Raw genomic sequence first — 17,103 nt, forward strand, 5'->3', positions numbered from 1 at the left:
CGAGCCCGGTCCTCTCTCGGCTTCCTCTGCCATCAGTCCTCCTTTTATGGTCCAGAGCTCCTTCCGTGGGATTCGAGGCAGGTGCGCACCGCAGGTGTATCCACTTACGCGGTGATCTCACTTCGTTCCCACGGCTCTCGGCCACGCCCCCTCGCCACATTAGGGTTGGAACTAAACTGTGCAGAGCTGCGGCCCTCCAGGAACTGAGTTTGACACCTGTGTTATAAGCATTAAGATGCTAAATATGAATTTCATGTAATCTCAGCATGTTTTCATATTTTAAACTCGTTATTTAAGATACAAGATCGTATAGTTGTCAAACCCATTATCACCGAAAACAGGATAACTGGTTAATTACTGGTTAATAACTGGACACAGAATAACACAAATAATAAATCAGGACTATAAAAAAATATAAAAATGTAGAACTTTACTTTTTATTTATTAACCCATTACATCTAACTGTTGAGGGGACAATAGATTTTTTTGAAGGGCGCACAAACAATTTAGCTAAAACTGCATGTATGTTAGGCTGCGTTCACACCAGATGAAGCATCAAGCGCGAGTGATTTACATGTTGAGTCAACGCAAAGATGCGAATAGACATCCTGCAGCGCCATTCGCACAAATGAAACGGCGCGAGTTGAGAATTTTACACGTTTGACGCTCGTATCACGTGAATCGCTCAAGTTGAAAAATCTACTTCATCGGACATTCGCGCCACGTTTCCCAATTATGAGCTTTCTTTTGAACAGGCTTGATGATGATAATGATGAAGAGTCTGTTGTTGGTCTCCCGAGGGGAAATCCTCTTTATATTATTTTAATATAGTCATTCGTGAACTGAGGTGGGCCGGTCTAAAGCTTGAAACTCCAGGGCTGAAAAGGAGTCCCACTCCGGCCCTGTGCCGTGCGGTATAAATTCCATTAAAACAACACTCTTCCAGCAGTTGTCACATGCATGAAATGTTCCTGAATTAAAGTAAAAGTGCCAAACTGCAGTTAAAGTCGACAAATTAAAAATGAAACACCCGAAATAACATGAAACTCCAGAGGAAATGTGGATAGCGCGGTGACACAACAACGTAAATCAGAATATGTACTATAACAACGTAAAACGTGATCATGAAAGGAACATTCAAATAGCAACTCATGTAAACACGATCATCATATTATTGTCTTATTCAGATTTACGTAAATAATCTGATTCCTGATGTCCATATAAACATAGTCAGCGTTTGCTTTACAAAACGTACTAAGATCAATGTTTCTCGAGGTTAAACATTTGATAGACATTTTCAAGTAGCAAAACAATAGACTGATTTCACGCGGCCGCCATTTTTAAAAGCGAAATCGAGGCTGCTGTGGGAAGAAACCCGGAAGTATCGCTTGGAGTTACATATGAAAGTTGTGTACGTGGTTGTATACCTTATCAGCGAAGAAAATGGGACACAAATTTATTATTTAATCGCCTTCCGAGTGACCCGAAGGTCCGTTCTGAATGAATGGTGAAAATAAAAAGAGATGTCAGAGCTCATTTTCAGCTAAGGGAAGTGGCGCTAGTTAGCTAACGTTTTCTTTTCCGAACCCACATTTTAGATGCCAATTAAACTCGAGTTAATGAACTGTTTCTTACACAATATTAAGCGTATAAAATGTATTAGCCAGAGCGATTTAGAGCAACTTGAGATTTCCCTTCACATATAAAATAAACAAACTCACTGGAGACCTAAAGGCATTCAGGAATTACCGAGTGACCTGCTGTAAAAGCAGACATTCAATTAAAGGTTGACCTTACCTGTTTGTTCGGGATCTTCCTGTTTGACTGTGAATGTGTTTTCAATCTTCAGGTCTTCACTCTCCTCTTTAATAAACGCCATCTTTATAACAGTGTGGAGATCAGTCGCTTCAGCAGGAGTTTTCCTCTGTGTTTGGACACTTTGTCCTGTTTAAAATGAGAATAATGAACGGAAAATAAAAGAAATACACACTCAATCAGCTCACTAGCTCAGTGCACTGCTGAGGGACTCAGATAAAACTAGAGTAAATTGAGTAGCTCTCAAATTTTATTATAATATTACAATATATACATACTCGTACAATTAGTTATAGACTTTCACTATGTGATCTATAATGTTCTGTGTTAGTTTTCCATGAAGACACTCGCAGTTGGTCAGTAAAAGTCTCTCAACATTTCTGTTGTTTTTGTTTAACACTATTTTAATCAGCAGCTTTGACAGAATTAATCATTCTAAACGATTTAATTGACTCGGAGTTTTGTAAATCTCCCTTTTCCCTCATCTCCACTCGCCAGTGACTGAATTCATGTTTACTAAACAGAGTCACGATACAGAAATGAGACGCGCCTGTTCTGCTAACGTTACTCTCGCTTGCACAAATAAGTTATGATTAAAGTCCTTAAAGATTATGTCAGGTAGCGAATATCATTCAAGATTTCCTGACGAATGTTAAATTTGGCGTCGTTTATGTAAAAAAATCTACAACGTCGACTGTTTGTTCCGATATTTAAACCTTTAAAGCACAAACCTTTCGTTGCACTGAAGACTCGGGAGCGCAGTCATATGACGTCACAGAACTACGCCAAAATAAAAGCCTGGCATGCTATAACACAATTCACAAACACTAGTTAGTGAAACAGCAGATTATTATTAGGGAATAAACCAGATTCCCAAGGACATAAATTTCTAGTTTCCAGGCTTTATGTAAAAAATAAACATGTAAAGTTAAAGTGCGCTATATTAAGAGAAGTGACCATAAATGTATACAATCCAAATGAAAAACAATATTAAAAATGGTCAAATATTTTGGCGCATTAAAAAAAATCTTTACATTTCCAAGTTAATTATTAAGCTTTATTTTACTTTAAAGTTTTTAGTTCACTAACAAAACATCCTCTAAAATAAGATCTGACAAATATGTATATGTATGTATGTGTGTGTGTGTGTGTGTATATACCTATATCTATCTATCTATCTATCTATCTATCTATCTATCTATCTATCTATCTATCTATCTCTCTCTCTCTCTCTCTCTCTCTCTCTCTCTCTCTCTCTCTCTCTATATATATATATATATATATATATATATATATATATATATATATAGATAGATAGATAGAATATATATATATATATATATATATATATATATATATATATATATATATATATATACACATACATACATACACACACACACACACACACACACAAATACATTTTAGAATAAAAACTGTTGCTAGAATAAGATATATTAGATCTCTATAACTATCTGGAAAGTTTAACTTCGACCATCAACCAGCTGTAATGGAGAACATTGGACGATGGAAATAAAGGATCCATGTGCAGTTTATTTTGAGCTTAGTCAATTAGGCAAAAGTCAGAACAGAAGCAAACAGGAGCATGAGGGTTATCCAAAGAGTGAACGTTATAAACAGGCAGATGGTCAGAACAGGCGGCAAAGAATCAACAAATGGTAAATTTGGCAAAGATCAAAAGACAAGGGAGGACAAACAGGAAAATACAGATTTAATTGCTTAACTAGAAAAACAAGACTCAGCAATGTGTGTGAGAGGGGTGAATTTAAAGTCCAGCTAATCAGTCAGGGATGAGTTACTAGCTGTGTGGGTGTAATCAGAGGCAAACAGGAACCGGTGTGTGCAAGGTGCATGCTGGAAGCTGTAGTTCGTTACTGTGCCATGTGTGTAGTTCTCCAGCAATCTGCAACTGCAGATCGCTGGCGATCACAACACCAGCACATGAGTAATGATTAACATTAATTATATTGTTAAACCTTTTAGCAATGTGAACAATACGTCATGGGCAGCAATTGGTAATCATTGGCACCTCACAGGAAAAGTTAGCTGGTCCGAGTCCTGGCTGGAGGAGGTCTTTCTGCATTGAGTTTGCATGTTCTCACTGTGCCTACGTGTATTTCCATCTGGTGCTCCAGTTTCCCCCAAAGACAAGCAAATTGTTTGGATAAACTAAAATTGGACATAGGGTGTAAATGGGAGAGTGTGTGTGTGTTGCCCAGCTCCTAAAGTACAAGCCTCAGTGCGGGGTGGTAGCTAAAAGGGCATCCACTGTTTGAAATTTATGGCCAGAAACTAGGGGTTTATTCCATTACGGTGACCCCTGACGTGGACGAAAGTGAAGAGGGGGGGGAGGGTTTTGTGGGGCGGTCGTGGGCCCCTAATAATATCTCTGAGGGCCCCCTAAATGTGTGGGCCCTTAGAATTGGTCTAACCAAGGTGAAAGATAATCAGGCACGTGCAGAGGCGGGTTGCTTTTAAAACTTGTTCCTTGAGGACCTGTACTCCTCCTTATTTTTCGGATGTTTCTGTGCAGGCACACAACCTGACGTGTAGCTTGTCTACCTTGCTACGGATGACGACTATAAATCGGTGTGATTTTGTATGTACGGCGCTTCTGACTGCCTGAAATCTGAAAAAGCTTTATTCACTTGATAAGTGAATAAAGCTTTATTCACTTGACTGCCTCCGGCTAACTTAAAGGGCCATGACACCCCCCACTTTCGGTTAAAGTCTACTTCAGAAATTTTTTTAAAAGATGCATGAATAATGGGCGTGGAGCTCTGCGAGCATCGGGCAGGAGTGGGCGTGGCCAGCGGGGGAAGGGGAGCGAACAACTGTTGTTGTCAGTGGGCTCACAAATTGAGACAAACCGTGAGGAGACGCATGAGTTTATAGTTTACAAAGTTAAAATGCAAAGAAACAGTGATTTAATGCCCTGCTACATTTGTTATTCCTAATTTCATATACAGACAACCACAATTTATATCATTATAAAGATAAGTGTGTTCATATAAACACTATAAATGAGAACTTCTCCCTCAATCCCTGGGTCTGAATCATAGATCTGAATGCAGACTCAGTGCAGCAGGTCTCCTGACCTGTCTATTTTAACCATTAGTCCTGCTGGTAATCTGGAGGATTTAGGCAAACACAGCAGCACGGCGATGTATCTATATGTTAATGAACTCCTGATACAAGACAACATCCACCGTTCTCCAATTCGCGTGCTGCTCTCCCGACAAAAATGCTTGCATCAAACACACAGCTTTTCTGTATGATCGGCCCTGACAGGATCGCGGGGAAAAACATGCAACAAACCCGTGGATCATGGAAACAAACACATACAAGCCTTCATAAACGGCTACTGCGTGCCGTGGGTCCGTGTCTCACAGCTTGAGCTTGGCACTGCCTGGCAGGTCTGCATCTGCCTTGCCTTTGGAAAGCATGTGCTGAATAATTAAGCAGCCGGCTCTTCTCATAGGATAGGGAAACTCCGCTTTGAATATTAATGAGAAACCGACGCGTCATCATTGCACTTGCAGTACTTCGCTACGTCGCCGACTATGATCCCTCCCCAAAAATCATTTTAAACCCAGAAGCTGAAATTAGCTGACAAAAGCTCAAAATTATCCAGTTTTCCCCACAATTAAAGCTGACAGGTGCTAACATTGTCTTAACTGATGCTCAACATACACAAATCTGTTAATATATTTAAAAAAAAGTTCTTCAGTGTGTCCTGAACCTTTAATCAGCATACGGAGAACTTGGGGAAAGTCCAATACTTTGCACGGCCCTGAGGGTAATTATCACTTGAGTGTCATATTTTGGGAGCAAATCTTAACCGGTCAAAGGTCCTGGCAGATAGATACGGCTGTAAAATGCCAACTGCCATGCAGTTCTAAAACGGAGCCAGTTCTCGAAACTGAACTCTACTGGCCAACTATAAAAGGCTTCTCTAAAGTGTGAGTCCTCATGTGGGAATCAAGGTTGCCTTTCTGTGTAAAACTCCTTCCGCATTCAGTGCAAGTGTAAGGTCTCTCTCCAGTGTGAGTCCTCATGTGGTAATCAAGGTTGCCTTTCTGGGTAAAACTCTTCCCACATTGAGAGCAGGTGTACGGTCTCTCTCCAGTGTGAACTCTCATGTGGATTTCAAGGCATTTCTTTTGACTGAAACTCTTTCCACACTGTTGGCAGAGGAAAGGTTTCTCTCCAGTGTGGAGTCTCATGTGGTAATCAAGCTTGCTTTTCTGTGTAAAACTCTTCCCGCATTGAGAGCAAGTGTAAGGTTTCTCTCCAGTGTGAACTCTCATGTGGATTTTAAGGGTACCATTCTGAGCAAAACTTTTTCCACACTGCTGGCAAATGAAAGGCTTTATTGTCTCTATTGCTTTATTGTGAACCTTCATGTGCCTATTAAGTCTTTGTTTATGAACGAAGCTCATTCCACACTGAGGGCAGGCACAAGGCTTCTCTCCGGTGTGAAGTTGGATGTGAAGTTGAAGGATTTGAATTTGCCTGAATCTCTTTCCGCACTGTTGGCAGGCGTAAGGCCTGTCCCTGTTGTGAACTTTCATGTGGGCTTTAAGGTTTTGTGTTTGATTAAAACTCATGTCACACTGATCACATGAGAAAGGCTTCTCTCCAGTGTGAATTCTCATGTGAATTGCAAGATTTTGCTTTTGTTTGAAACCTTTTCCGCACTCGGGACATGAGTAAGGCTTCTCTCTGGTATGAGTGCTCATGTGGGATACAAGTCTCGTGTTTTCAATGAATCTCTTTCCACACTGTTCACACGAGTAAGGCTTCTCTCCAGTGTGAACTCGAATGTGAACTCTAAGCTTGTATTTTTGAGTAAAACTTTTTCCACATTGACTGCAGGTGAAGTTACCATTAGATTTAATTTCCTGATCTCTTTCACGAGGTGAAGTCTTTTTTGTCATGGTAGACATTTCAGCAGTCGTTAAGTCTTGGTTTTCCTCAAACTGATCTTTGTCTTCCATTTCCTTCAGTTTTTGAGTCTCCTCTTTCATCAACATCGGCTCTAAAAAGAAACAAGTTAACACAGATTTAAAGCGCGAAAGAACATGTGAAAAACAAAATGAACAACAAGATATTGTAGGTACTTTCACACCTACACTTTTGTTTCGGAACGTGTCTCGATTGCCCAGTTAGCGCGGTTCGTTTGGCATATGCGAACAGGGTAATCGCGCTCTGTTCTGCGCCAAAGTAATCGCTCCGAGATCGCTTGAGTGAGGTGGTCTCGGCTCGATTGAAACGAACCCTGGAGCGGTACGATTACAGTGAGAAAGCGATCCGATCCAAGCGCGGTTATGTCACAGTGTTTTATGGATATGTAATAGGCTTACGGCTATATGAAGAGAGAATTATGAGTAGGGCAGGAAGTTTCGCGAGTCTCCGGATGCCCGCAAACGAGTGATGATCTCCCGGTAATCTCGCATCTCCCTCCCGATCTTCAAATAGGCATCGTTGCGCACCCTTCTCACCCCTCCCCACAGCATCTCTCCTCAGACACGTCGCGCGCGCACCCTGTCAATCACCAACAAACCACCACCTCTCCAGACAGCTTAGCAGGACGCTGCAAAATAAATCCTGACACTCTGACCAATGTGAGAAGAGTTTACTCGCATGTGACTTGTTTTAGCTATTTTGGTCCGATTAGAAACTTTGCAGTGTGAAAGCGAACCGCTCCAAGAGCAAAGAGCAACAATGAAACAATTGTAATCTCTGTTTCAGAACAACTGAATCGATTCACAGGTGTGAAAGCACCCTAAGTTGCTGAAAATGGTGGGCCCAATAACTGGCCAGATCAACAGTTTTCCCTGCATTAGATACAACTTTATCAGAGAGAACTGAGGTAGCAGATTGAAGCTACAATGTGTAGTCCCAATGTGTAGCCAATCAAGCTCATCAGTAACTTTATTTATTTATTTGAATCTCTGACTCTGGCTCTTCTTCATCTGACAGACTGGTCATTCTTTGGGTTAAAACTGTTAATCCCTACACCTGTGCCTGAATTTGTGCACACGACCCACTAATGAATGACCTCGGGAGCTAGGGTGCTGATTGAGAAACAGGACTTAGATAAGAGGTACTCAGTCATATTCCCGGACATCTACTTTCCTGCAAAGTTCAGCTGCAACACTTATCAAATGCTTATCAAATTCAAGGGCTCCTTTAGATCCTGCTTATGCCACCATCTCATTTTAACCCGTAGACTTCCATTCATACACATGCGAATGCAACAGATTAGAAACGCAAGCTCGTGCAACAAGTTTCACATCTTGCTGCATCGGAAAGTTCAAGCTTGGTGACACGGACCTACGAATTCACATCTTGTGGAAATCAATCGAAGATCAAAACATGACCTCTCTGGACAGAAGTGTAAAATATGGACCAATCGCTTGTTTTTAATGTCTAATCATCTTGTTTAATCCCGCCCCTTCTCGCAGCACCGTATGACAGAATTTTGCATGCTCAAACTCTAGTGTGATTGCGGCTTTAGTTGGTTTAGTTGTGTTTGATCAGGGTTGGAGCTGAACTCTGCAAGGAACTTGAGCTCCACAGACATTTTCTATACAGACGCTCTACAGTTTCTCAATTCCAAAGTAGTGCAATTGAGGAAAACATTTCACACTGACTGCAGGTAAAATTACCATCAGATTTGGTTTCCTGACCTTTTTCTGTCTTAATAGATTTTCCATCAGTCTTCGAATCTTGGTGTTTCTGACCGTTCTCTTCAGTTTCATTCAGTTCTTCAGTCTCTTCTTTCAGCACCAACAGCTCTACAGAGAAAAATAAGACAAGCTAAACTCAATTTCAGGCACAAAAGACATCACAATTGAATTTAGGCATTAAATCCAAAAACATGAATGAACTTATAAGCACTAAGATGCTAAATACGCATGTAATCTTAGAATGTTTTCATATTTTAAACTCGTTATTTAAAACACACAAGACGAACAGTTACCGAACCCATTATTACCTGACATAGGATGTCTAGGTTTATTAAAGATAATGTGTTGTCACGATGACAAACGTTTTACTTTGATCTGGTGTCTAAATTAAATATCACAACACTAATAATAAATCAGTATTCTAAAAAAATAACATAGATCTTTCTTTTTATTTATTAACCCAAAGCAGGGGCGTACATGTCATCTTACTGTAGGAGGGGACAATAGGTTTTTTAAGGGGACACAAATAATACAGTTAAAATTGCTAAATGTAAATATTATGCTACGTTCACACCAGACGCAGATGAAGCGTAAAGCGCAAGTGACTTGCATGTTAAGACGCAAAGAAGCAAATAGACATCCTGCAGCAAGATTTGCGGGAGTTCACTCGAGCTGGAAAATCTGAACTTCAGCGGACATTTGCGTCATGTTAACAAATCATGAGCTTGCTCTTGAGGAGCGTGATTATGATGTAGTGCCTGTTGTTGGTGTCCCTAAAGGAAATCCACCTGCTGACAACAGCTCGTCAACCTGGGCTCAGCTCAGTCTGAAGCACCGCTGAAAGCCTCCATCATCCAGGTATAGTTTCTGGAGGAGTCGATGAACTCACAGAGTTGGGAGCATCTCTTAAGGATCTAGTGGACTCAGACACGGCGCAGAACGAATCTACGCTGTTTATCAGCCTTCATAAAGCACATTAAGCACAACTACACTCTTAAAAATAACCATGTGAGCCATTTAGCAACAAAGTTAGATACGCGAATGAGGCGGTGCAAATGACAGGATATGCGCGAGTGAGGCGGTACGAATGACACGATATGCGCGAATGAGGCGGTGCAAATGACAGGATATGCGCGAGTGAGGCGGTACGAATGACACGATATGCGCGTATGAGGCGGTGCAAATGACAGGATGTGCGCGAGTGAGGCGGTGCGAATGACATGATATACGCGAATGAGGCGGTGCAAATGACAGGATATGCGCGAATGAGGCGGTGCAAATGACCCAATATGCGCGAATGAGGCGGTTGGAATGACGCTATATGTGCGAATGAGGCGGTGCGAATGACACGATATGCGCGAGTGAGGCGGTGCGAATGACACGATATGCGCGTATGAGGCGGTGCAAATGACAGGATGTGCGCGAGTGAGGCGGTGCGAATGACATGATATACGCGAATGAGGCGGTGCAAATGACAGGATATGCGCGAATGAGGCGGTGTAAATGACCCAATATGCGCGAATGAGGCGGTTCGAATGACGCTATATGTGCGAATGAGGCGGTGCGAATGACACGATATGCGCGAGAGAGGCGGTGCGAATGACACGATATGCGCGAATGAGGTGGTGCGAATGACAGGATATGCGTGAATAAGGTGGTGCGAATGACAGGATATGTCCAAGTGAGGTGGTGCGAATGACACGATATGCGCGAATGAGGTGGTGCAAATGACACGATATGCGTGAACGAGGCGGTGCAAATGACACAATATGCGCGAATGAGGCGGTGCAAATGACAGGATATGCGTGAATGAGGTGGTGCACATGACACGATATGCGCAAGTGAGGCGGTGCGAATGGCAGGATATGTCCAAGTGAGGTGGTGCGAATGACACGATATGCGCGAATGAGGCGGTGCGAATGACACGATATGCGTGAACGAGGCGGTGCAAATTACACAATATGCGCGAATGAGGCGGTGCAAATGACAGGATATGCGCAAGTGAGGTGGTGCGAATGACACGATATGCGCGAATGAGGCGGTGCGAATGACACGATATGCGTGAACGAGGCGGTGCAAATGACACGATATGCGCAAGTGAGGTGGTGCGAATGACACGATATGCGCGAATGAGGCGGTGCGAATGACAGGATATGCTTGAATGAGGCGGTGCAAATGACACGATATGCGCGAATGAGGCGGTGCGAATGACACGATATGCGTGAACGAGGCGGTGCAAATGACACGATATGCGCAAGTGAGGTGGTGCGAATGACACGATATGCGCGAATGAGGCGGTGCGAATGACAGGATATGCGTGAATGAGGCGGTGCAAACGACACGATATGCGCAAATGAGGCGGTGCAAATGACACGATATGCGCAAGTGAGGCGGTGCGAATGACACGATATGTCCAAGTGAGGTGGTGCGAATGACACGATATGCGTGAATGAGGTGGTGCGAATGACACGATATGCGCAAATGAGGTTGTGCGAATGACACGATATGCGTGAACGAGGCGGTGCGAATGACACAATATGCGCGAATGAGGCGGTGCAAATGACAGGATATGCGCAAGTGAGGTGGTGCGAATGACACGATATGCGCGAATGAGGCGGTGCGAATGACAGGATATGTCCAAGTGAGGTGGTGCGAATGACACGATATGCGCGAATGAGGCGGTGCGAATGACAGGATATGTGCAAGTGAGGTGGTGCGAATGACACGATATGCGCGAATGAGGTGGTGCGAATGACACGATATGCGCGAATGAGGCGGTGCGAATGACAGGATATGTGCAAGTGAGGTGGTGCGAATGACACGATATGCACGAATGAGGCGGTGCAAATGACGCGATATGCACGAATGAGGCGGTGCGAATGACCCGATTTGCACGAATGAGGCGGTGCGTATGACGTGATATGCACGAATTAGGCGGTGCGAATGAAGTGATATGCACGAATAAGGCGGTGCGAATGACGCGATATGCGCGAGTGAGGTGGTGCAAATGACACGATACGCAGGAATGACACGATATGCGCGAATGAGGCGGTGCGAATGACGCTATATGCATGAATGAGGTGGTGCGAATGACGCTATATGCGTGAATGAGGTGGTGCGAATGACACGATACGCAGGAATGACACGATATGTGCGAATGAGGCGGTGCGAATGACACAATATGCGTGAATGAGGCGGTGCAAATGACACGATATGCGCAAGTGAGGCGGTGCGAATGACAGGATATGTCCAAGTGAGGCGGTGCGAATGACAGGATATGTCCAAGTGAGGCGGTGCGAATGACAGGATATGTCCAAGTGAGGCGGTGCGAATGACAGGATATGTCCAAGTGAGGCGGTGCGAATGACAGGATATGTCCAAGTGAGGTGGTGCGAATGACACGATATGCGTGAACGAGGCGGTGCAAATGACACAATATGCGTGAACGAGGCGGTGCAAATGACACGATATGCGTGAACGAGGCGGTGCAAATGACAGGATATGCGCAAGTGAGGTGGTGCGAATGACACGATATGCGCGAATGAGGTGGTGCGAATGACACGATATGCGCGAATGAGGCGGTGCGAATGACATGATATGCGCGAATGAGGTGGTGCGAATGACATGATATGCGTGAATGAGGTGGTGCACATGACACGATATGCGCAAGTGAGGCGGTGCGAATGACAGAATATGTCCAAGTGAGGTGGTGCGAATGACAGGATATGTCCAAGTGAGGTGGTGCGAATGACACGATATGCGCGAATGAGGCGGTGCGAATGACACGATATGCGTGAACGAGGCGGTGCAAATTACACAATATGCGCGAATGAGGCGGTGCAAATGACAGGATATGCGCAAGTGAGGTGGTGCGAATGACACGATATTCGCGAATGAGGCGGTGCGAATGACACGATATGCGTGAACGAGGCGGTGCAAATGACACGATATGCGCAAGTGAGGTGGTGCGAATGACACGATATGCGCGAATGAGGCGGTGCGAATGACAGGATATGCTTGAATGAGGCGGTGCAAATGACACGATATGCGCGAATGAGGCGGTGCGAATGACACGATATGCGTGAACGAGGCGGTGCAAATGACACGATATGCGCAAGTGAGGTGGTGCGAATGACACGATATGCGCGAATGAGGCGGTGCGAATGACAGGATATGCGTGAATGAGGCGGTGCAAACGACACGATATGCGCAAATGAGGCGGTGCAAATGACACGATATGCGCAAGTGAGGCGGTGCGAATGACACGATATGTCCAAGTGAGGTGGTGCGAATGACACGATATGCATGAATGAGGTGGTGCGAATGACACGATATGCGCAAATGAGGTTGTGCGAATGACACGATATGCGTGAACGAGGCGGTGCGAATGACACAATATGCGCGAATGAGGCGGTGCAAATGACAGGATATGCGCAAGTGAGGTGGTGCGAATGACACGATATGCGCGAATGAGGCGGTGCGAATGACAGGATATGTGCAAGTGAGGTGGTGCGAATGACACGATATGCGCGAATGAGGTGGTGCGAATGACACGATATGCGCGAATGAGGCGGTGCGAATGACAGGATATGTGCAAGTGAGGTGGTGCGAATGACACGATATGCACGAATGAGGCGGTGCAAATGACGCGATATGCACGAATGAGGCGGTGCGAATGACCCGATATGCACGAATTAGGCGGTGCGAATGAAGTGATATGCACGAATAAGGCGGTGCGAATGACGCGATATGCGCGAGTGAGGTGGTGCAAATGACACGATACGCAGGAATGACACGATATGCGCGAATGAGGCGGTGCGAATGACGCTATATGCGTGAATGAGGTGGTGCGAATGACGCTATATGCGTGAATGAGGTGGTGCGAATGACACGATACGCAGGAATGACACGATATGTGCGAATGAGGCGGTGCGAATGACACAATATGCGTGAATGAGGCGGTGCAAATGACACGATATGCGCAAGTGAGGCGGTGCGAATGACAGGATATGTCCAAGTGAGGCGGTGCGAATGACAGGATATGTCCAAGTGAGGCGGTGCGAATGACAGGATATGTCCAAGTGAGGTGGTGCGAATTACACGATATGCGTGAACGAGGCGGTGCAAATGACACAATATGCGTGAACGAGGCGGTGCAAATGACACGATATGCGTGAACGAGGCGGTGCAAATGACACGATATGCGCGAATGAGGCGGTGCAAATGACAGGATATGCGCAAGTGAGGTGGTGCGAATGACACGATATGCGCGAATGAGGTGGTGCGAATGACACGATATGCGCGAATGAGGCGGTGCGAATGACATGATATGCGCGAATGAGGTGGTGCGAATGACATGATATGCGCGAATGAGGCGGTGCGAATGACATGATATGCGCGAATGAGGCGGTGCGAATGACAGGATATGTGCAAGTGAGGTGGTGCGAATGACACGATATGCACGAATGAGGTGGTGCGAATGACACGATATGCACGAATGAGGTGGTGCGAATGACACGATATGCGCGAATGAGGCGGTGCGAATGACATGATATGCGCGAATGAGGTGGTGCGAATGACATGATATGCGCGAATGAGGCGGTGCGAATGACAGGATATGTGCAAGTGAGGTGGTGCGAATGACACGATATGCGCGAATGAGGTGGTGCGAATGACACGATATGCGCGAATGAGGCGGTGCGAATGACATGATATGCGCGAATGAGGTGGTGCGAATGACATGATATGCGCGAATGAGGCGGTGCGAATGACAGGATATGTGCAAGTGAGGTGGTGCGAATGACGCGATATGCACGAATGAGCCGGTGCGTATGACGTGATATGCACAAATTAGGCGGTGCGAATGACACCATATGCACGAATGAGGTGGTGCGAATGAAGTGATATGCACGAATGAGGCGGTGCGAATGACGCGATATGCGCGAGTGAGGTGGTGCGAATGACACGATACGCAGGAATGACACGATATGCGCGAATAAGCCGGTGCGAATGACGCTATATGCGTGAATGAGGTGGTGCGAATGACACGATACGCAGGAATGACACGATATGCGCGAATGAGGTGGTGCAAATGATGCGATATGCGCAAATGAGGTGGTGCGAATGACACGATATGGGCGAATTTTACTCCGCATTAACCAATCAGGAGCTTTTTCCTGTAGGGGCGTGCTTATGAAGTAATACCTGTTGTTGGTGTCAAAGGGGGAAATCCTCCTGCCGACACGAACAACAGTTGATTAAACTGGGCTCGACTTAGTCGCAAGCACCGCTAAATGCTTCCATCACCAAGGTTAAGTTTCTGAAGGAGTTGATGAACAGCTGGGTGCACCTCTGAAAGGTAACCCAGCTATTCTCTCGATAAAATCCATGTTAGCCATTTAGCAACGAAGCTACAGTAACCGGGCAGACAGAAGCCTTGCCCATCACGCAAATGAAGTGAATTTGACGCGCGAATAAAGCGTATTTTGACGCACGAAGCAGATTTTGATGCGCAGACACCAAAATTTTAACAACTTATAAAAACTTTATAATTTTCTGCCTATCGAATATTGGGCATGGTTATTTACAGTTGAAGTCAAAATTATTATTCCTCCTGTTTATTTTCTTCCCCAATTTCTGTTTAACTGCCTTTTTTTTAAACATTTCTAAACATAATCGTTTTACTCTCTAATAACTGATTTATTTTATCTTCGCCATGATGACAGTAAATAATATTATTAGACTGGATATTCTTCAAGACACTACTATACAGCTTAAATGACATTTAAAGGCTTAACTAGGTTAATTGGGTTAACTAGGCAGGTTAGGGTAATTAGGCAAGTTATTGTATAACGATGGTTTGTTCTGTAGACTATTGAAAAAGAGAGCCTAAAGGGACTAATAATATTGACCTTAAAATGGTGTTTAAAAAATTAATAACTGCTTTTATCCTAGCCGAAATAAAACAAATAAGACTTTCTCTAGAAGAAAAAATATTATCAGACATACTATGAAAATTTCCTTGCTCTGATGAACATCATTTGGGAAATATTTAAAAAAATAAAAAAAAAATAAAGGGGGGCTAATAATTCAGACTTCAACTGTATTTTTATATATATATATATATATATATATATATATATATATATATATATATATATATATATATATATATAGCCTTCGTGATATTCAGAAATATTACAGCACTCTGTAAACGTTTATTATTACCATTTGTTAAGTCTCCTCATTCAGTTTGATAGAGCGCCTAGACCAGGAAGCTGCTTCGCTTGACATCACACTTAACAAGTGGAGAGTAGCTGTTGTTGTTGTTTTTTTCTGCTCTTCTCTATGGACTTTAATCGTTACAGGTTTTCAGCATTATTCAGAATATCTTCTTTTGTGTTCAGCAAACAATTTTTTTCAGGTTTAAAACATGTTAACAGAATTTTCCTTTTTTGGTGAACTGTCACTTTAACTCCAGTTTCTCTCAGTGTTTCCTTTACAAAACACATTAAGATCAATGCATCTCGGGGTCAAACATTTGATGGAGATATGAATATTTTCAAGTAGCACAACAATGAAAAGAATTTTCCAGAGCACTTTGAGATTTCCCTTTAGATATAAAATCAAAGCTCCTAATAGACGTGATTGATGAAGCAGACAAACTCACCGAAGACCTAAATGCATTCAGGATTTACCGTGTGACCTGCTGTAAAAGCAGACATTCAATCAAAAATTGACCTTACCAGTTTGTTCGGGAACTTCCTGTTTGACTGTGAATGTGTCTTCAATCTTCAGGTCTTCACTCTCCTCTTTAATAAACGCCATCTTTATAACAGTGTGGAGATCCGTCGCTTCAGCAGGAGTTTTCCTCAGTGTTTGGACACTTTAAAATGAAAACAACGAACAGAAATAAAAGAAACACACACTCAATCTGTCTCAATCAGCTCTCTAGTTCACTATTAAGTGTACTGTTGAGGGAGTCAGATAAAAAAATCACATGAGTAGATTAAAATAAACTAGTAGCTCTCGAATTTTATAATAACACATATGCGCACTATCAGTTATAGACTTTCACTATGTGATCTATAATGTTCTGTGTTAGTTTTCCAGGAAAACACCCGCAGTTGGTCAGTAAAAGTCACTTAACATTTCTGTTGTTTTTGTTTAACACTATTTTAATCAGCAGCTTTGACAGAATTAATCATTTTAAACGATTTAATTGACTCGGAGTTTTGTAAATCTCCCTTTTCCCTCATCTCCACTCGCCAGTGACTGAGTTCATGTTTACTAAACAGAGTCACGATACAGAAATGAGACGCGCCTGTTCTGCTGCTCACCTGTACGCTTGAGCTAATTAGTTATGATTGAAGTCTTTGTCAGATAACATATTACACGCGAGACTTCTTACAAATATTTAATTTGGCATCGCTTATTAAACAACAACGCCGAATGATCGTTTGTCCCGATATTCAAGCCTTTAAAGCACAAACCCCTTTGATGAACCGCGGCGCGCATACCCATGACGTCACACGGCTACGCCAAAATAAAAGCCTTGAATATTGTAATAAAA

The 17,103-nt window shown here is 43.4% G+C and overlaps 1 protein-coding gene across 14 annotated transcripts in view; it reads right to left on the reverse strand.

Moving 5' to 3' along the window:
* Positions 1 to 17,054, reverse strand: part of zgc:171551 — a 34,723-nt gene extending 17,669 nt beyond the window's left edge. For 3 of the 14 annotated variants that reach the window (XR_015482235.1, XR_015482238.2, XM_087247613.1), the window contains exons 1-2: positions 2,547 to 2,579; positions 1,798 to 1,944 (exon numbers count right to left, since the gene is read on the reverse strand). Coding sequence is in view for 7 of the 14 variants with exons in the window: in XM_087247613.1 (XP_087103739.1) it covers positions 1,798 to 1,879 (82 nt within the window). In the remaining 7 variants the exon portion in view is untranslated. Of the gene's footprint in view, positions 1 to 1,797; positions 1,945 to 2,093; positions 2,598 to 3,351; positions 6,878 to 8,531; positions 8,640 to 16,276 lie in introns of those variants that run through there. The other 11 variants (XM_088649866.1, XM_087247614.1, XR_015482242.1 and 8 more) reach the window with 10 other exon arrangements.
* Between the last annotated feature and the right edge of the window lie 49 nt (positions 17,055 to 17,103).

Source organism: Danio rerio, chromosome 4, assembly GCF_052040795.2.
Source record: "Danio rerio strain M-AB ecotype USA chromosome 4, GRCz13ab, whole genome shotgun sequence".
NCBI classification, from domain to species: Eukaryota; Metazoa; Chordata; class Actinopteri; order Cypriniformes; family Danionidae; genus Danio; species Danio rerio.